The following is a 21,154-nucleotide window of genomic DNA, read 5'->3' as shown; positions in this document are numbered from 1 at the left end:
GGCTGATCCTAAGATGTAGATGAGAGGTTTGGGTCCATAGCAAACTCTAAATATCTTAATTTCTAATATCATGCGTTACTTTAACCTTGACTAGGTTGTAGAATGTTTATGTTATTATCTCAATGTTGTTGTTTTTTAAATAGTCCAAGAGCATTTGTTTCCTTTTGATCATGAGTTAAAAATTAATGTTGAAAAAAAGATAGTGAATGATTTAAAAAACTGCCTGCTTGTTTTCAAATATTACAGTCTGGATGAATTTGGGGATGAATTCCATTTTTTCAGTTTTTAAAAAATATTTTTATTTTTGCTTATCTCTGGCCTTGAACTCCTCAACCTCTAAGTACTGGCCCTAAACTTTTTTGCTCAAGGCGAGCACTCTTACCACTAGAGCCACAGCTCAACTTCTGGATTCTTTGCTGGTTAATTGGAGATAAGAATCTCAGGGAATTTTCTGCCTAGACTGGCTTTGAACAGTGATCCTGAGATCTCAGCTTCTTGAGTAGCTAGGATTATAGGCATGAGCCACTAAAGCCCTGCTGATCTTTTAAAAAATGAACATGCAGGGGCTGGGAATATGGCCTAGTAGTAGAGAGCTTTCCTTGTATACCTGTAGCCCTGGTTTTGATTCCTTAGCACCACATATATAGACAAAGCCAGAAGTGGTGCTGTGGCTCAAGTGGTAGAGCGCTAGCCTTGAGCAAAAAGAAGCCAGGGTTAGTGCTCAGGCCCTGAGTTCAAGCCCCACAACTGGCCAAAAAAAACACAAAAACCCACAAAAAACAAAAATGAACATGCAAATATCAGGGGAGGAAAAACATACATATGCACTGTGTATTTCATAAAATGCATTTCAAGCTGGTGTTGAGTAATGCTAATATTTAAAAAGACTGATACTTAGTATAAACTAATATTTGCTTTTTACAGTGTTGGAAGGCTTTCTTACCAATTGATAAATAGGAAATTCTTAGGAAGAACTTTGGAAGAACTTCAAGCTTATTATTGAGTATAAATTATGTAGCTATTACTCCACCTCTAAATAGTTTAGATTTTTACTTTTGTTTTATTGTTGATGTGCTCTTTTGTAATTAGTACTTTGAATTCATTTTTGTGTAGCATTTTTACTTAGTCATCATGTAGAGTTTTAGTATGGATAAATGAATACGTTTACAATAAAATATAAGCTAGAACACCAAGAATGGAGAGATGACAAAGTTTGATCCATTTCTTAACATTTCTTGTAAACATCATAAATATGAATCTTCTGAATCTGCAGGAGAACAAGGAAGAAATGATATTAATAATGAACTGCAGCTTGGAACATCTTCTGATACTGTGCAACAGTGAATACAAAATAAGTAATTTGTGTTTATGGAATGGAAAACAGCTTGATTATTTCAAGAAAAAATTATGACTGCCTTATTATTACTAGTGCCATGTTGTCAGGTGCGAATGGTGCTCAAAGTTGTATCATTAAAATTTGGAAGTGCTAAACTTTTACATATTTAATCATGTAGCAGTTATGTTTTGTGAAAGTTCTTGGCTTAAGTAAAGGGGGGAAAATGTATTGGCCTCAATGAGGGGAAAAAATGAGTCCATTTCATTTAATAAAGGATTTAAAATTACAAAATTATAACTTTATCACTGTTACCAGAACAAAAACATTTAGAGTGTACCATCAGAATATTTGTCATGGGCTGGGGATATAGCCTAGTGGCAAGAGTGCCTGCCTCGGATACACGAGGCCCTAGGTTCAATTCCCCAGCACCACATATACAGAAAACGGCTAGAAGCGGCGCTGTGGCTCAAGTGGCGGAGTGCTAGCCTTGAGCGGGAAGAAGCCAGGGACAGTGCTCAGGCCCTGAGTCCAAGGCCCAGGACTGGCCAAAAAAAAAAAAAAAGAATATTTGTCATGACTTGCTTTTTAGTTAAAAATAGTAAGAGGATGTTCAACCATAAAATACTGTAAAGGCAAAAAAATACATGAATATGGTATAGATTACAGTTGGAACTTAACAAACAATAAGGAAGTAGCCTTCTGCAAAACTTACAAAACAGGCAGCTAAACTTAAACCAGTATAGATGAAATTTTATGTAAGAGTTTTGAAGATTTGAATGATAACTAAGTTTTTTGGGGGGAAGAATAAGTCCAAAATGTATCAAACTTTTCACTGTTGAATGCTTGAGACAAAATGGTTTCATTGAGAAATAGGCACATTGAAACCTTTTGGGGGGTTGTAAAGTAGCAGCACCTGTGTAATGCTTGAAAGACAATTAGAGTTTCCACTAAAAATTTAGAAAAATGTCTAGGTATTTTATTTGGGCACTGTGTAAGTCACTATATTTCTGTTGGTTATCAAAAGATATAAATCAAATAAGTCACTTAAATTTTTTCTGAATGTGCACACATCAAAGAGAATTCATCTGAAGATCTGAACAGTTACAATAATTAAAACAGGAAGATTCTTTGCTCCTAAAGTGATGAGTTACAAAAAAGTTTGAATATTGTATCAAACCTTTAAATTTATTTAAAAATTTGAAATAAGAACAGTTGAACATTTAAAATAGGAACATTGAGGTGATTTGGTTTCAGTACACCTTATTTCATCTGAGGTGTCAATAGTTTGCTTTAGTTTCAGTTATTAAAGTAGACTGAATAAACGTTAAAAACATGGGATGCAGAAATCTAAGAAATTATTAAAAGTAAAAGCTCTTATAAAAACGAAGAAATTGCCTGGTGCTGGTGGCTCATGCCTTGCTACTCAGGAGACTGAGATCTAAGAATCGTGATTTGAAGCCATACCCAGGAAAGTCCATGAAACTTGTATTTCCAGTTTAACCATCAAAAAAGTCAAAAGTGGAGCTTTGATTCAAGTAGTAGAGCAGAAGCCTTGGCAAAATGGCTCAGGGATAGCACCCAGGCCCTGAGTTCAAGCCTCAGGGCCAGCATAAAACAAAGGAAAAATGCCATTTAAATCCAAACAAAAATTAATTAAGCCAGTTGACATTCCAGTAAAGTTTGTATAGCTTAGTCAATAATGGAAATATTGACTCTATAAAACATTCGAGGTTTTAAAGGCTGCACAAGTATTTAAAGGCTGCACAAATTTTGAAGTGCTGTTCAGAAGAAGAGAGAATAATTACTGAACAATATCATTGAATGAAGATAAATGGTCTCACGTGATCAGTATAATGAACAAGTCATTGGAAAAGTGCATTGTGATTTCCTTAGCCCAGTGTTGGCTCAAACTAGTATCATGTAGCAAGAACAGCTGTAAATAAAGTTAGTATAGTAACATTTTTTTAAAGCTTTAGAAATAGTTTCATTGATTTCTTGCAAATGATTGGTGCTACAACTTAAATCACTGATAATATTTTAAATACCCTCATTTAGAGATAAAGGAATAAATATACTTTTAACTTTTGAGTTAAAATTATTTGTAGTGGTTATTAAATTTTTCAAATACCTTCCATACTATTTTGAAAACAGTATAGGACCACACTTTGACTCTGTCTGATTGTTGCATTTGGGATGACATTGAATACCAGAATATAAAATGTCATGATATTGATGATATTTAAATACTATCCTGTCTTAATGACCTGTACCTAGTATCTGATATCTTTTTTTAAAAAAATATACTTTCAAAGAATTTGGACACACAGTGAAGTGTAATGGAGCCGACTTAGAAGTTTATTTCCAGGCTTTTCATAGCTGAAATATTTTTACTGTTAATTTTAATACCTCAAAATGATTTGGGAGAGTGGCCTTTTCCACATCTCTATTTCTAAAACATGATTGTAGAATTCCAGTTCTTCAGTTTAGAGAATTGTATTGTGAATCTTTTTGCCCCTTAGCTTGTTAGTGAGCAGAAAGTGCTTGCTTTGTGCAGAGCATTGCACTGTGTATTAACTACTCTGGATGTGGGAATGGGGACAGAGAGCTTTCAAAGAAATAAGTATCTGTTTTAAGAGTGACATTTCAGATGAACCTCCGTGTGGTATGTATTTCTGAAAAATAAATGTGAAATATCCTAAGAGCCTAAGTATGTTTTTTTTAAATAATGGTCTGAAGATCATTATGATTTTTCATTGCTTCTCAATTGTGTTAAATGACAAAATATATTTGCCTTGACTATATTTCTTTCCTGGGCATTTTGGACCACTGACTTTGAGTTACTTTGAGGTGGTTTTTCTAGTTGTTTGGTCAGGGAATGTGTTCATCTTTGGAATTTCAAGACACATTAAATTATCTGATCATGGTTATTGGACTTTAATATGGCAAAGTGATGAGCACTTACTTCCCAAGTATTTTGTGATTTGTGGTAGAGAATGATTTGAGAAAATAATTCTAGTCTCCAAAATATGAGGCAATTATTAACAAAGAATTTTTGTTTTAGGTTTGGATTTTCTTTCCCTTATTCCAGTTGATCCCCAGGTATGTATCCTGAATTTAAGCAACTAATTTGTATCTATTGTTGGTTTTATCATACTAGAAATGACCAGTTGCATAAAATCAGGACAGTTGACTCTTAATAACCTATATTGATAGGAAAGAAGTACTATATAGATATCTCATTATTTTTGGAGGAAAATTTCTCATTTGATAATTCTTTGTCTTTAATACCTAATTTTAAGTTATATTTTACTCATCATAGTCAGCTGATATTATAAGCATCTAAGAGACAGAATGTATGGAAGCATTGCCGGAGGACCAAAACTTAAATACGTCTAAGTAAAATTTCATATTACATATGAGACTTAGAAAATCAGCCATTAAAACTTTAAACAGACTTGACTTGTTAGCTTGTGTCTTCATTGTTTGAAAGAAAGTTAGATTTATACTGGGGGTGCTCTCAATTCAAAGTTTTGGTATCTCTGCTTCCTCCATCAAAGATAAATGCTTGCATATCTCAAAATCCTAGACCGATGATTGTGTAGTGAGCATGGGTCTTACTGTCAGACTTACAGCAGAGGCATAGTGAATGAAGAAAATAGGGACAAGAAAACATCAGAAGAGCAGGTGTGGCACCTAGAAAGGAAGAACCCACAGGTTGCTTGTTTCATGAATTTCTCCCCATCAGCTAATTTTGCATGTCTAGTGTGAGCATCCTTTTTCTGTTTTTTAGCTGATTGCACAAACTACATAGTAAATTTGTCCCAGGGTAGTATGTAGACTGAGGAAATTTTCGCATTTATCAGTACATTTTATACCATAGTTACCTGTCTTTCTAGGATATAGATTCTTCAGACTTATAAAAGATTACCAGTTTTTGTTGATGGTTTGTGCCTATAATCCTAGCTACTGGGGAGGCTGAGATCTAGAGAATTAAGGTTCAAAGCCAGCCCAGGAAGAAAAGACTATGAGACTCCCTCTCCAAAATACCCTATAATAAAAACCAGGCTGAAAATCTAACTCAAGGAATACCGTACCATCTGAACAAGGGCAAGATCCTATACTGGTTAAAACCCTGGTATTCTTTTTTTTTTTTTTTTAATGTGGACAATACTAGAAGAATAACTTAACTCATAAATTGCTAAGTTTGTGCCTTCCATTTACCAAAGAATCTTTTGCTTTCCCTCATCAACTTTGAAGTGCTCCACAATCCCTATTGTGTTTGTACAGAAGTATACATAGGGGTGTAGGGTTAAAAGCAAATTAGCTGAAACACAAGTTTAGGAATTGAGTACATCCTTTGGGAACAAGACTATATTATTACTTACTTTATGAATGAGGAGTATCTTTTTTTTCTAGTCAAAGGTAGACTAAAAAGTAGCATGAATAAAGTTTCTGGACTTTTTCTAGATTTCCCCCTCACTTCTAGTTAAATTGACAGGCTGAATGCAGTGGCTTACATCTGTAATCTTAGCTACTTGGGAGACTGACTTGTGGAGAATAACAGTTCCAGGTCACCCTGGCAAAAAAAAAAAAAAAAAAAAGGCCCTGAGACCCTGTCTCAACAGACAAAACTGGATATGGCCATACACACCTGTTGTCCTAACTACAACAGGGAGTGTAAATGAAGTTTTGTGGCCCAGCCCAGGCAAAGTGATCCTCAGTACCAGAGCAAAATCATTTTGGAGGAGTGGCTAAAGTAGTAGAGCACCTGCCTAGCAAACTCAAAGCCCTGAATTAATACCCCAGGATCTACTACCAAATGGGTGGTTGCTTGGTAGGTAGGTAAGTAGATAGATAGATAGATACATAGATACATAGATACATAGATGCATAGATACATAGATCATAGATCATACAGTGAAGAAAATTAAAATAAGATTAACTTTTTAAAACTTACAAGCTCTTTAAGAGCGAATACATCTTCGTCTTCTCTGTGTGTGGCAGTAATTTTTGCCAATGAAACAATTGATATGCATCCAAAATTTTAGTTGTTCTTCCTCTGACAGCTAAACCTCAAGCCATTATTACCATTTTAGGGAGATAATATAGTTTAAGCAACTTCAGTTTTAACCACATACCCTGCAGTATATTAGAACTTGTGCTAAGGTCCATGGTGTTGTTTCTCATGTAAATTATTCTATGGTGATATATAAATTAATATTTATATTATTTATATTATATTGACTCTGTCCCTCAAGTTTGTACTTCTTTGAGAATCAGCCGCCAGGATGTGAAATACAAACACTTGAAGAAGGATATAAAGTAAACATTGCAAGGAAGATTATAGTAGATCTCTAAGATGTATTTCAGAGTTTTGTGATGTATGATAGGATTCTGGACCATCTTGTAATTAACTGTGTGGTCTAGAATGAATGTTGACATTCTAATTAACATAAATATTATGTATGTATGTCCAGAGGAGTTGAATGCCAATATTCAGCTGGTCATTCTTAATATTATTCATAAAGGGTGTGTTTGATAATAATTTGAGGAATTGTTGGATTTTTACCTTAGTATTTTTCATAATACCATGAAAAATAAATCCTTGTTAGCCTTTCATAATTTTGTTTAAACCTCGTAAAAATACACTTAGTTGAGGAAATTACTTTGTGCTTTTAGTCTGAGTCATAAATGCAGGAATAATGTTTAATGTTTAGTTATTGTTGACATTACTGATAACTCTATCTCTGGATATGGTCAACAAACAAGTTGCATACATTTTAAGTGAATAAGAAATATTCTGCATTCATTAAAGAATATAAAGCAGCTGAATTTATGCCATCTTTTATCCAAAGGTAAAAAGATTTGAGATTTTTTTTAAGTCTAGGGGGATTTCACTTGCAGCTCTCACTTGTGCATATCTAAGTTTCTAGTCTTTACTTAAAACCAAGTAGCCTCTTCCTTATCCACATCATTGTTTGTTTCAAGCAGTACTGTCCTCCTATGTTTTTGGATAGTCTCACCTCACCCCTAACAGCAAGCAGTACGTCTGTCACCACTACCAGCCCCCATGAAAGCAGTACTCATGTTAGTTCATCCAGCAGCAGGAGTGAGACAGGGGTCATAACCAGCAGTGGAAGTAATATTCCCGACATCATCTCATTGGACTAAAGGAGGACTCACTTGATTCTGGGAATCATTCATCAAAACTGCCCTTTCTTGGATCTTTGGTCCATGGAAACTTTTTGTTTATTTGTTTTGGCAATTTGATATTTATTGAAACACCAAATGGATTCTTTCACTTTCTGAGAGATGAACACAGATGACTCCAGCAAGAACCAAATGACTTGAAACAACTTTTGTTATTCATATGCTGAGCATCAGATACATTCAGCCATAATGGTGTCTTCTTGAGCAGTGGATTTGTTTCATACATTACTGGATGATGGACTCTACAAATCAACATAAACTTTTTTTGTTACAATAAACAGCAATAAAAATCATGTACATAAAATTTAAACTTTTTAATTAAAGATGAAATCACTGATTCTAGATAACAACTTCTGTTTAATCCAATGTGAAGGAAAAAATAAGGAAAAAGAAGTCAGTCATGTTTGCTGAATGAGTCTTTTCCTCTGAGATTTGCTCTGTTTTGTTGAAGCAGTGAAGTTTTGATAAGTGGCCAGAACTTAGGTCCGCTTTTCTTCTCAAAGGTCAACACTTCATGATCACATCAAAGAAAACTTGTGTTGTGTGTTTTTCTGGTTGTCATTTCCACTTTGACACTGTTTGCTAATGTATGCAGAATTAAGTGCGGGGACTTTACTGCTCTTTACTAGTGATTATGTTTAAGAACACTATGCAGATTCTGCCCTGACATAATGTGTTATTTTTGGTAACTGTACATTTTCATTCTAAAGTTTTCTATAAGTGCGAGGCTTGCCTTCTTAAGGAAGAAAATCCTGTGCAGCCTTTAAAATATTTTTGAGGTAAAATGTGGCTGGAATGTTTGTTATAATATTCATTCACAGTGTCCAGAAATACTGATAGTTTGGAGGCAACAGAAGGGTTTTATGGGAGATGAAGATAACAAAATTCAGTTTCTTCCTATGAGCTTAATTTGCTCATTTATTTTATAGAAGAAAATACTATAATGCACAGTCTTTGTTGAAAATTTTCAAAATTTTGGTGGCACTGACTCAAATATATTTTATGTCCGTGATCCTATCTTGTCAGTACAGTTTCTGTGTAGCAATGATTTTGAAATTTAAGGATAAGGAAATGGGAAGGGATTAGGGGCAACATGGGAATCATTCTTTTTCCCCAAATCACAAAAGACAAGAGTGTTTGGATCAAAGTGAGAAAGGGTCCGAAGTCTTATTTCATGGCTCCCTTGTGGCTGTGCTGTGCTGTGCTGGCTGTACTTTGAAGACCAGTTTTCTATGGTGTTTGATTTTGAATCCCTGAAACAACTGGGTTTGACTTGTAGAGAAACATTTTCATCCAGCTTTTTTAGTTTGCTCCCAAGTCATTTTGAGTTCTTGTGGATTTAGTGCTTACTTTTTTTTCTTTCTCTAAGCTTTACGCATTTTAAGGCAAAACTTTTAGTGGCTAATTTAACTGATTTCTCAAAACAGAAGTGCCAGGTGAGGGAACACCACTTGCAGTTATTTATAATAGGGACATACTATTTCAAGATGGATGCGACCCATCCCTACTGGGAGTGTTTCATAAAATTTTCATGGCCTTTGTGTTCTGTTCTTGTGTCTGACATAATATGTGGTTTTCCACATCATCCTGTATTTGATGCTGTATCTTTGGGAGGTTTATATGTCATTAAGCATGGAACAGCAAAGCCCAACCCAACTTTTACAACAGTACTTGTATGTACCACAGTTGCCAGCTTTGCCATCTTAGTAGATTCCAACCCAGGTGACTGTCTTTGTCAAGATACCAAATTTCTTCCCGGTAGGATTTTATGTTGCTGCTGTAAGTACAGATTGAATTTGTTAGCTCTGTAATTAGATCAAGTAATCTGACTTGTGTGGCATAATTTGTTAATAAAAGAATGATGTATAGTTAACATTTTGTTACCCATTAGTCTCAGAGTCTCCCTTTTTCCCAGTTTAATCAACAGTGTTTTATAAAGTAAATTAATATATTGATAGAAATTAGTTTATTCTTATTGCAGCTGATAACAGTACTTTTGTACTTAGGGTATGTTTCATTGTTATTTATTTTTATTTATTTTATTCTATTTCTTTGCAGTGGTAGGGATGGAACTCAGGGCTTTGTTCAAGCTAATAAGCAAGTGCTCTAACAGAGTTGTATCCCCAGCCCCCCCCCCCCCTTTTTTTTTTCTTGAGGCAAAGTCTTCCTAGATAGCTCAGAACTTGCTGCGTAGCCCAGGTTGCCTCCTGAGTGTTGAGATTAAAGACTACCATGCCCAGCATTCTTGGTTGCTATTTTATATAAACAGTTTCAATGTGCACTTCCTGGTGCTTTACACTGAAATTACATGTAAAAACTTAAATCGCAAATGACTGAAGACTTAAAAATACACAAGAATTTCAACTTTAAAAGTTGGAACTTTTCCAGTTATCTTTGAGGACACTTTATACCTTTGGCCCCGTGACAGCATAATTGTTCATTTTCTTTAATATAGCTACTTATTTTTTAAAGATCTCTGGCCTTCTAATGGTGTATGTGTTGCCTAGATTCTGCTTAACCAAGTGTAATGGCAAAGAGGAGTAGGTTGTTACCTGGCATCCAACCAGCTAGTTGTAGTCTGGAGTGTGTTAAGGGAAAGAGCTGCAGTTAATATTTATAGTCATTTAACCTCTATTTTGATCTTGCTTCACTAAGAAATACCGAGCTTTTTTTCTTGGTTTGACACCTGGTTTTCTGGCCTCTAGCTGAGCAACTTTAGAACTTCATTTCCCTTTTTGCCCAGAAGTTATAAATGTTCACCATCTGCTCTAGACCAAGTGAAACTTGAATTCAAGTCTCAAAGCCATTTGTCTTAGAATAGTCTTACAAAATTAAAAGAAAGGAGAATAGGAGATTTTAGAGTAAGTAGTGTACAACAGAGACAGTTAAGACTCTAGATATGCCTTCAGGCCACTCAGTCTTAGACACTCAACATTTAGAAGCCTAGTTATCTTTTTTTTTTTTTTTTTTGCCAGTCCTGGGGCTTGAACTCAGGGCCTGAGCACTGTCCCTGGCTTCTTTTTGCTTAAGGCTAGCACTCTACCACTTGAGCCACAGTGCTACATCTGGCCTTTTCTATATATGTGGTGCTGAGGAATCGAATCCAGGGCTTCATGTATGTGAGACAAGCACTCTACCACTAGACCATATTCCCAGCCCCTAGTTGTACCTTTTTTTTTTTTTTTTTGCCAGTCCTGGGGCTTGAACTCAGGGCCTGAGCACTGTCCCTGGCTTCTTTTTGCTCAAGGCTAGCCCTCTGCCACTTGAGCCACAGCGCCACTTTTGGCCGTTTTCAGTATATGTGGTGCTGGGGAATTGAACCCAGGGCCTCATGTATATGAGGCAAGCACTCTTGCCCCTAGGCCATATCCCCAGCCCCCCCAGTTGTACTTTTATGTAAAGTTTTCACAAACATTCTTTTAGTTCTCAGGTTTAACTTTTAGCACTTAGCTTTACTAAACATTTTTTTCTGTTGAGTATTTCTTCTATGTCTATCATGATGATTATTTACTAACTTTTCATTTTAGTAAATGTAAAGCTGTGGCCATTTAAACTTGAGTCTGACCTTGGGTTTAGTGGCCCCGGTCCCTATGGTGTGAAAGCTTGGAGTTACTGAGCAATTGGATCCCTTCTTTTGCTACAGTTGTACACACATATGATAAAACTTGTTAAAAGAATTTAAGGAGTCCTCTGCCTTTTAATTGTTAATGCTATTTTGACATAAACTGGTTTCCCCACACATACATTTTGGGGAAGGGGTGGTGTCAGAAACCACACTACATTTTCTAAGAAGATAACTTCTCTATGCAGGAATCTTCACTAGGATCTTTCTGATACTAAAGTGGGCTGAAGGAAGAGATTATTGGCAGACCTTTTCTGAGATTTCAGTTAAAAATATATGCTTGCCCCTCATTATCTGTGGGAGATGTGTTCTAGGACCACACTCCACCTGAACACCAAAATGCACAGATGCTCAAGTCTTAGAAAATGTGCATAGTATGTACACATAACCTACACGTCAGCTCCCTTGCCCACTAAAACATCTAGGTCATTTATACGACATTTTGTTTGCACTGTGAAGCTGCAGTTTATTCTTTATCAGGCTTCATTTTGTGTTGTGTTCTGTTTTACGCTATTTGTGCCCGGGGCAAGCCCCTAGTAGCCAGCTCTCTCTTTCCTCTTGTAGGCTCCATTTGGTCTTTGTGAGCTCCTTAAAGCCATTAGGATCTACTGAGACAAAGGCAGTCCAACTCAAACTGGACAAGTGGTAAGGCTAACAAAACAGGGCCAAGCTCTGCTTCTTTCACTTTGTATTTCATCTTGCCAGTTAGATCTTATTCTTGATGTTCTAAGAGCTGCCATGGAGAAAGAAAACAAGCTATATTCAAAATTTCAAGGTGTAGCATTTTCTTGATTGGCATGGCCTGTTTTCTCCACTGCTTTTTATTTGTGAATGGATTTTAAAGCTTCCTTTACTTTGTGTTATCGAAGTTTAGAGAATGTTTTAAAATAGAGTGCCTTGATTGGACCATCATCAGACTAGTCAGAATATTTAGTGTTTTTGTATGTAGGATAAAGTAATAGTTACGAGATCTTGTCTCTGGCTTCAAAGGATTTAGTATAATCCAGATTTTAAAAACCAGAGTTCTTACCTAGTAACAAGCATTATGCTAAGAACTATGAGACTTGTTCCTTGTAGCAGCCTTTTTGTTTTTTGTGTGTTTTTTTTTGCTGCTTGGTTTTTTTTTTGTTGTTGTTGTTGTTTTTTGCCAGTCCTGGGGCTTGAACTCAGGGCCTGAGCACTGTCCCTGGCTTCTGTTTGCTCAAGGCTAGCACTCTACCTCTTGAGCCACAGTGCCACTTCCGACTTTTTCTATATATATGGTGCCAAGGAATCGAACCCAGGGCTTCATGTATACAAGGCAAGCACTCAACCACTGGGCCATATTCCCAGCTCTGTAGCAACCTTTTAAAGGCAAGTTATATCCCATATGAGAAATGATGAAACAGAATGGATATGGGAGGTCTGACTCACAGCTGTCTCAAGACCTCTGACTTAACAAAAATGACACATGTGATACATACCAGTGTTGGTATGGAAGAAGTGCAGATGATTTGAAATCATGACCAGTAATCAGGAAGGAGTAGACACCATTTAAAGAGATGGCTCAAAAGGAGGTGACTCAGCAGAGACATCAGTAAGGGCAGGGTCTCTACTTGGGCCTGAAGTGATGCTGCTGCTATCTATGGTCATATTGATGATAAGCTACCTATTTACAGAGAACAGAGGCTGAGTGGTCAGTCATTTAGGTTTAGGGGAGTGACAGAATTCTCCCTGGTTTTCCTGAATTCATTTAAGAAGTGCAAGCTTCCTTTGTCATCATTTTCTCCTTTACTTGCCTCCATGATATGCGTTGTAGTCACTCCCAGTTGCCTGTTCATGCTGAGCCATGCCTAGTTACATCTCAGTCTTGTTGCCCCTTTCACTGCTTTGTAGTAACAAACTTGGCTGTCGCCTGAGGTCCTGCTATGTATGCCCTGCCACTCCCAGTGAGTGCCATGTGTTTCAAGAGGTGTTAGTTGCTGACCTCTCACCCTCTTGTAATGCCTCTGTCAGAAGTCTGCCTGGCAAGGAGAGGTCTTGTGAAACAGTGGAAAGGTATTGAATTTTCTTGATCATTAACAGTAATAAATGTTGTCAAGTTTGATGTGATTATCTCCATTTTACAAATGTGGAAACTTTCTGGGAGGGTAAGTAGCCCAAGTGAGAAGTTTTAATCCAGCTTTTAACTGCTTTTGAGAGACTCCTTCCCTGTCCTGTTTTATTTTTTGGTCATTTTTGTTAAACCCCAGGGTTGATGGGCATGTGCCATTGATCACCAAACTACGCCCACAGATGTTTCCTAATTTCTGTGTCTTCTTTCATACCACCCACTTTATATCTTGTGTGGTCTTTTTACCACACCGGTGACTTATGTATTAGTTTACTGTGTCTTGTCTTCTAGATTGTAAGCTCCATGAGGGCAGGTGTGATAACATTTCACTTGCATTTTAGAGCCTAACATAGTAGATGATCATGATCAATAAATATTTGTGAATTAAGAAAGGATGGATAATCATTTCCATATCAATTGTGCTAAGTGGGAATTTAAGGCCTGTTGGGAATGTTTTACCTAAACAGCAGACTCCTACCAATAGAGAAAAGTAAGGTGGTGTACATGTTTGCCATGGAAGATGAAGGTAACACATGTCATGGAGTTGGGGAGAAGACCGCGGTCTTTGTAGCCTGCAGCAGTCTCTAGAGGCAAGTTGTCCATAAAGGCTTGGTAGACTGTGTGCAGAGGAGATGGTAATGTGCAGCATATATTACAGTAAAATTGACTACCTAATCCCTTGTAGAGTCACACTACTGTATGTATAAAGGTTGAGAAAAATATAGATCATGTACAGTTACACAATATAATTGTAGATATAACATTCATAAGAATAGCAAACTTGACCCCGATCATTTTGGTTTCAGGTTGTTGGAACTGGAATAAGTTAACCCAGTGCCCCTGTCAGTCATGCTGCGTACATGCTATCAGATGAGCTACCGTACCCTAAAAAACCCTCATTCTCCATTCCCTCAGCCATCACACTGTTCCTCCCAGCACTAAGCAGCCGCTATGCAAACTTTCTATCTTTACATGGGGCAATTGCAAACATTGAATCACAGACTGTTGTCTTTGTGACTGTCCTCATTTTGCCTAGGATTTGAAGAATCATCCATATAGTAAGTGCCTTCCTACATGGTGGGGGGGGGGGGGAGTCCACTGATCTGTGTATCATTTCCCAATAGCACACATTGCTCTTGTTGTGGGGCTTGAACTGGACCTGGGCCCTGTCCCTGAGCCTCTTTGTGCTTTGCCACTTGAGCCAGCCACAGCACCCCTTCCAGTTTTGAGTGGTTAGTTGGAGGCAAGAGTCTCACAGGGACTTTTCTGCCCAGGCTGGCTTCAAACTGCAATCCTCAGATCTCAGTCTCCTGAGTAGGATTACAGAAGTGAGCCGCCAGCACATGGGTACACTGTTCTTAATTACTGTACCTTCATAGTGAGTCTGAAGTTTGAGTAGAGCCTGTTCTCACACTTACTGGCTTCTTTAATCTCATGCTGGCTATTCTCTTTTGCCTCTCTATACTGACAATAACTAAACAGCTTGTTGAATTTTTATTAGAGTTGTATTGGTTGTATAGATCAAATTGGCAAGAAGTGACATCCTAACCATGTTGTCTTCTATGACCATGGAATATCTTCATGTATCCTTTCATTTTTCTCCCATTGGGAGGTTTATGTTTTTCCCTTTATAGTTCCTGTACATATTTTATTAAACTTGTTTTTCTAATTCCATTCACCTCCCTCTGATGCTAATGTAAATATGAGGCTGGGGGGACATTGTTACAAATTTCAGTATTTGTTGCTGCTATGTAAGAAAGCCATGGGGTTCTGTATGTTCATCTTGTATCCTGCCAAGGTATTAGTTCCAGGTCGGTTTTTGATCTGTTCTTTCTGCACAGCTGATTATATTATTTGCAAGGAAAGACGGTTTTATTTCTGTTCTTCTGTCTGAATACCTTTTCTTGTCTTACTACATTAGCTAGGCTTTTAGTGTAATATTTAGATACTTCTCGCTCATTGCTTCCATGTTTGCAAAACAAATTTCAAAGACTTCAATTAACCAGTGAAAAGCCGGGATTGGAGGCATGGCTCAAGTGGTAGAGTGCTAACCAAAAGCAAAAAAGTGAAGTGAACATCCACTGCCTGGGGTTCAAGCTAAAGTACAGATGCACATGTGTGCCCGCGCACGCATGCGCGCACACACAAGAATCAAGCAATAGATATTGTTAATAATGGAAATCATATAGATGATAATGATACTACATGTTCCCTCATGTCAAGAAATGTGAAAATGTAGGTGGGTAAATAGCAATAGAAAAGTGGCAATTACCCAACAGGGTTGATGAAAATCTGAATTGTTTCATAATCACGGAAGGAAATTTACATGGATGAACAGCTTGACCAGCAAAGAAAATTGCAGGTCTAGTTGACTTCACGAGTGAGTTTAACAAATACTCAAATGAATAACTCCATTTTTACACAGTAAACCATTAATGAACATAAGGAAGAGGAAACAAAACCCTCCCAAATTTCCTAGCACATTCATGTATCTCTAACACTCATTGGAACAAGGATAGCATGAAAAAGAAAAGGTATAAACATTACAAATACAAGAGTTCTAGATGAAATACTGGCAGACTGAATTAGGAGTGTTCAAAAAGGATAACAAATTAGTTGAATCATCCAGAGTTTGGTGATAGTTTAACGTTTGAAAACAGCTAATGGAATTCACATTCTATTAACAATAAAGAAGTGCAGTGCAGTCATCTTGATATATAAACAACAAAAGCATTAGATAAAATTCTTTTAGGTAGGGATGGTAACCTTGCCTGGTAAAGTCATGTCCAACCATCCGGGGATACCAAGAGAGACTATATGTTGTGATGAGTTACTTGCTGTACTTACACAAGCTTAACTACAGAGCAAGATTTTTTCCCCCTGCAAATTCGACATTAAGACAAATCACAAAATAGGCATCTGGAATTTCCACACATGTAGAAATGTTTCTTAGATAATTTGAAGAACTTACACACTTTGCCATTTAACTATGCCTTTTCAGGGCACAGATCATTCACTTTTAATTAAAACTCAACAGCATTGAACAGTAAAAATGTGGAGCACAAGGGGCTTTATCTGTGCAATGATACACTAGCAGTACTGGCACTTGAAACATCAGCAAACAGCTGAACTGTGGGATAAAGCCAGCTAGTTTATTTATGAATGGTGTTGGGAAAATGGAGAACGGAAAAGGAATAGGCCAGACTTGGTTGTACACAGGTGAGAACTATTTGTTGAGGAACAGCGAAGGGGCACAGACCTTCCTGCAGGATTGGGAGTTCTGCCAGGGACTGGATTTTGGGGTGGGCTTATATAAGTTTAAACAAGTAAGCAAAAAATAGGATATGGGTTGTGGCCCAGCTCGATGTGCTTGGCTAGGCCCCCAGTGGAATGCTCCACTTGGTTTGAAGGGACTGTTGTGCCCTGGGGACCAAGGGTGGTGTCCTTGGCCAGGCCCAGATTAGAATAAACCTGTCCGTGGACCGCCATATGGTCAAGCCTGGTCCACGGGTGCCTGGTGTCTTGCCTGAACTTTGGGAATACGGCAGGAATCAATCCTTCAGATGTGACTGTTATTAGCTTGAGGATGATTACCACAAAGTCAAGACAGGGATGTACTACAGGACCTTTAAGGTCCTTGCAGCTTTACCCTCATTAACCCCAAGGGTGGTAATCAATTCTTGCTTATTTAACATGTATGTGTGAACCATTAGCTTAAAACTAAAAACTTTATGATCTGAATCACCACCCTCCCCGCCTTGCTTCCTCCTCTCACTCCAAGCGTCCCAGCTTCCTTGTTTCTCAACTACTCTACCACAGCCCTGCTGTCTAAGACTTTAGCTCCTACTGATTTGCTCTTCTGGGGGTGCTTTTTTTTCTCCAGATACCTGCATGGTTTGCCCCCTTCCTTTAAGACTCACTTTGACAACCATTAAATTGGTTTTGGGTTCAACCACAAATATTAAGACTACACAAGATATCAATGACCTAACCATATACAAGGCCATACAGCCCTCAGGGACCCAACCTCCTTTTGGTTGCTGACCTTCAGGCATGTCCCTTGTCCTCATATTTTTGTCATGGCTGGTACTGCAAATAAGGCCGGGCAATGTAGTCTTTATTCTGGACCATGTATGTGCTCCACTTAATTCTGCTTTGTGAGACAGCAGCTATCTCTGGTGTGTCTTCTGAGAACCCTGTCAGAGAGCCTCCCATGTACCACTCTTCTCACATCAATTTGTCTCCATTGTGTGTGTGTCAGATATCTGCTTATTGTCTGGATTGATGTCCCAGTCTTGCTCATGCAAGCAGCACGTAGCTGGCACTCAAGAGTTGCCAACTGAATGAGGGCTTCAGTCCATTCCTCGCATCCTTCAGCTTGCTGGCTCTTGCTCTTTAGAACCCAGTTTGCTCATATGTTTAGCAACTGTGCAGAGCAGTTTCCTCCGGTTGAAATGTGAATCATTGCTGAAACCTGTTTTTGATCAGAATCCTTTGGAGGGCTGAGTAGAGTTAGGTTGGTTTTCTACAAGTTCACAAGGATCTAGTACTGCTCCTGTGGGGAATACTGCTTTAGGGGTTTTAAGGAAGTGTCCAAGAGATTCTAATTTATTCTAGTTGAGGACCTTAAAACAATCACCAAGTATTTCACATATGTAGCCAAGGCTTAGGGCCTCCTCTCAGAAACATTGCCACACTGATTCCTGACCTGCTATCCAGCACTGACAGCTGTCTGCCTGACCTCTGCACTGGTAGAAAGCTTTTGGGAAGAAAAGACCTTGTTTCCTTTGCACTAACTTCAGAGCAGGACAGGCATTCAGTGTTTCTTGAATGGAAAATACCTCAAATTATTGGTGGCAGACTTACACAGGAGCTGGGGGACATTCTCTATATTGACAGAAGTACAAAGACAGGCAAGTGTTCTGTGGTTTGAGATGAGGTTTCTGAAGAATCACATTGGAAGCAGTCAGATTTCCTCCATCAATCACTTGGATGAAATTAGGTTACCTCGTGCCAGTCTCATCAGACTGAGTGGTAGTTGTTAGCACAGTAGACTGTGGCTAGGCTGTGTAGGTTCAAAACTCTGTGTTTTCTGTCAGTTGTGATTTTGGCATTGCACTATGGTCAGTTTCCTCTCATGTAAAATGTGGCTATAAATGATCCTTTGGAGTTGGTCATTGTTTTTGTTCTCCTAAAATAAGTGTTTTTATTAGATTTTATACGTGAGTATAATGTTCTTCAAGATTGTATTTACAACCTCTATTATTCATACCCTTTCCTCTCTTCCAACTCCACTTTTCTTCTCCCTGTTCTACATCCCTAGTTATTATCCTTTCAATTTCATATCACTTTCATTTTAAGTTTCATACATTAAAAAATGTGACACTTGTCTTTGGGGGATTGGCTTAATCACTTAGTACACTCAAGTGATTATGTTAATAACAATCTTCAGTTCTGTCATTTTCCTGCAAAAGACATTAGTTCATCTTTCTTTGCTGCTGAGGAAAACTCACTATGTACATAGACCACAATATATGAGTTGGTCATTTTTTGAGAAATAAAGTACATGTGTTGCTATTAGGGCAATTAGGGAAATAGCTAACATTTTTAAGAGCTATCCCACTCTTTAACTTATAGAAGTGGTCAGAAATTAACTGATTATTGCATTTCAGTTTGTGATAAATAAATGGTTTTTATTTTCCAAGCCCTCAATTAAGCCTATTATCTTTACCCTTTCATGAGGACTGTGAATACAACTGAAGTAGAAAAATTAAGTAGTGAAGCAATGCAGACTGAAAATTATTAAACCAAGTTTGTCAGACTATTTGCTAGCATGTGTTCAGAAATCACTCAGATTGAATCCCTAAAATGAACCTGGTTTCAAATGGCTAATTGAAATATTTTCTAGTTGGGCATAGTTTGCATATAATGAACTTTCTATAGTTTTAACTATTAGCACATTTTTAAAATTTTGTTTGTCTTACAAGTTCTACTCAGAGCTTAGAGGTAAAAATGTTGCAACTCAAGAAAAGGACACAAAGATATTACAACATACTGCTTATATTGGGGTATTAATGAGGCATATTAAAATGCCTTTTCCATTTTGTGCCAGTACTAGGGCTTAGGGCCTTGCCTTTTTTTTTTTTTTTTTTTTTTTTTTTTTTTATCAAGGCTGGTACTCTACCACTTGAGCTATACTTCCACTTCTGGCTTTTGGTTCTTAATTGTAGGTAACTGACTCATGGACTTTCTTTCCCGGCTTTGAACTGGCTTTGAACTGTGATCCTCAGATCTCAGCTTCCTAAGTAGCTAGGATTACAAGCACAAGCCACTGGCACCCAGTCTAATATGCCTTTTATCTAACTTCTCCTAAAAGTTATATCCTATACTTGGAAGGAATGCAAGGTGGAAATCTTTCTCCTCTCCTTCCCTACAGGAAAATCCTAGCCACACACTCTTGGTCAAGAGTCAGACTCCAAACTTTCCACCCAAGACATTTTGCATCAGATCCTTGTACCTCCAGGAGAAGTCATAACCAACTGTGTAAGGCTGAGGTGGTTGGGCTCTGAAGGACAATGTGAAGCCTCTGTACTATATCCATTTGATCTAGATAGGCAAACTGACCTATGATTCCCAGCCTGAACGGTACATCGGTCATCTGGGGAGCTTTTGCAAATTAACTTGTGGGCTGGGAATATGGCCTAGTGGTAGAGTGCTTGCCTTGTGTACATGAAGCCCTGGGTTAGATTCCTCAGCACCACATATATAGAAAAAGCCAGAAGTAGTGCTGTGGCTCAAGTGGTAGAGTGCTTGAGCAAAAAGAACAGGGACAGTGAGTTCAAGCCCCAGGACTGGCAATAAATAAATAAATACATACATACATACATAAATGAGGAGGAGGAAGAGGAAAGAAGAAGGAGAAAAGAATAATAAAATTAACTAGTGACTGTGCCCCACCTCTAATGAATCAGTTTTCTAGAAGATGAAGTCCCAGGCTTGGGCATGTTTTAAAAGCTCCCCTAGGGATTCTAAATTACAGCCGAGGCTAACGACCGCAATGCTTGCTAAGTGGGATGCCTTTGATAGATAGCTGGACTGAATGAGAAGTGGAATGACCCCATAGGGCCATGCAAAGTTGCAGATCCCTGAAGCTTAGTCACTGCCTGCCCCAGAAGGTTAATCATCTCAGAGGCTTCAATCTGGGCGAGAGAATCCTAGTACAATAGGAAGTTTGAGTCCAAAAGCAGGGCAGCAGGAGCATTGAAGCTCTGCCACCCTATACTCCAATCTCGTCCATGCAGCAGGTGCCAGGCTCGGGGACTTGTTAAGTTGTGAATCTGCCTGGGCTTTAGCTGCCCTAAGTCCTTTGAGGGAATTTTGCTGGACATCTTGTAAAATACAGGATAGAGGAATGGTGTTCCCCATCCAGATGAAGACAACCAAGTAAAGGCCACAGAAGCTGAGGACCAATACCTGAGACTTGCAGCCCAGAGCCTCTTGGCCGTGAGAGTGGAGAAGCAAGAGTTCTTTCCATTCGAGACACTTCATTCTCTGTCTGCTCTGGGTGCTGGAAAGTCAAAAGCAGGATTGTATTCATTCTAGGCCCTGGGAGAACTTAGTCTCCAGCACCTTTCTGATGTGATTATGTGAGCCTAGATCTTTATATTGAGCCAGTAACTGAGGATTACTTTGGATCAGAGAGCAAATTGGGATATAACTGATGAGGGGGTCAATCAAGAACCTTATTACTGGAATGAGTTTTATAAAACTCAAATCTAAATTCATTCTGAATGTGTGGTTAAGTTTTTGCAGACATTTATAAGCAAGATTGAAATGAACAAAATTTACTCTAACTGGTAGTTTTATTTGTTTGCTTGTTTTCTAGTAACAGAGC

The 21,154-nt window shown here is 38.0% G+C and overlaps 1 protein-coding gene across 9 annotated transcripts in view; it reads left to right on the top strand.

Annotated features, from left to right (window-relative positions):
* Pias2 (protein inhibitor of activated STAT 2) overlaps positions 1–21,154 on the top strand; it is a 78,632-nt gene extending 57,478 nt beyond the window's left edge. For 2 of the 9 annotated variants that reach the window (XM_048363682.1, XM_048363684.1), the window contains 2 exons: positions 4,398–4,435; positions 7,325–9,429. In XM_048363682.1, coding sequence (XP_048219639.1) covers positions 4,398–4,435; positions 7,325–7,507 — 221 coding nt within the window. In that variant the 3' untranslated portion in view covers positions 7,508–9,429. Of the gene's footprint in view, positions 1–1,273; positions 1,507–4,397; positions 4,436–7,324; positions 9,430–11,732; positions 12,263–14,780; positions 15,271–17,770; positions 17,781–20,631 lie in introns of those variants that run through there. The other 7 variants (XR_007213448.1, XM_048363686.1, XM_048363690.1 and 4 more) reach the window with 7 other exon arrangements.

Source organism: Perognathus longimembris, chromosome 15, assembly GCF_023159225.1.
Source record: "Perognathus longimembris pacificus isolate PPM17 chromosome 15, ASM2315922v1, whole genome shotgun sequence".
Lineage (NCBI taxonomy): Eukaryota > Metazoa > Chordata > Mammalia > Rodentia > Heteromyidae > Perognathus > Perognathus longimembris.
This window is presented reverse-complemented; position numbering and strand designations above follow the sequence as displayed.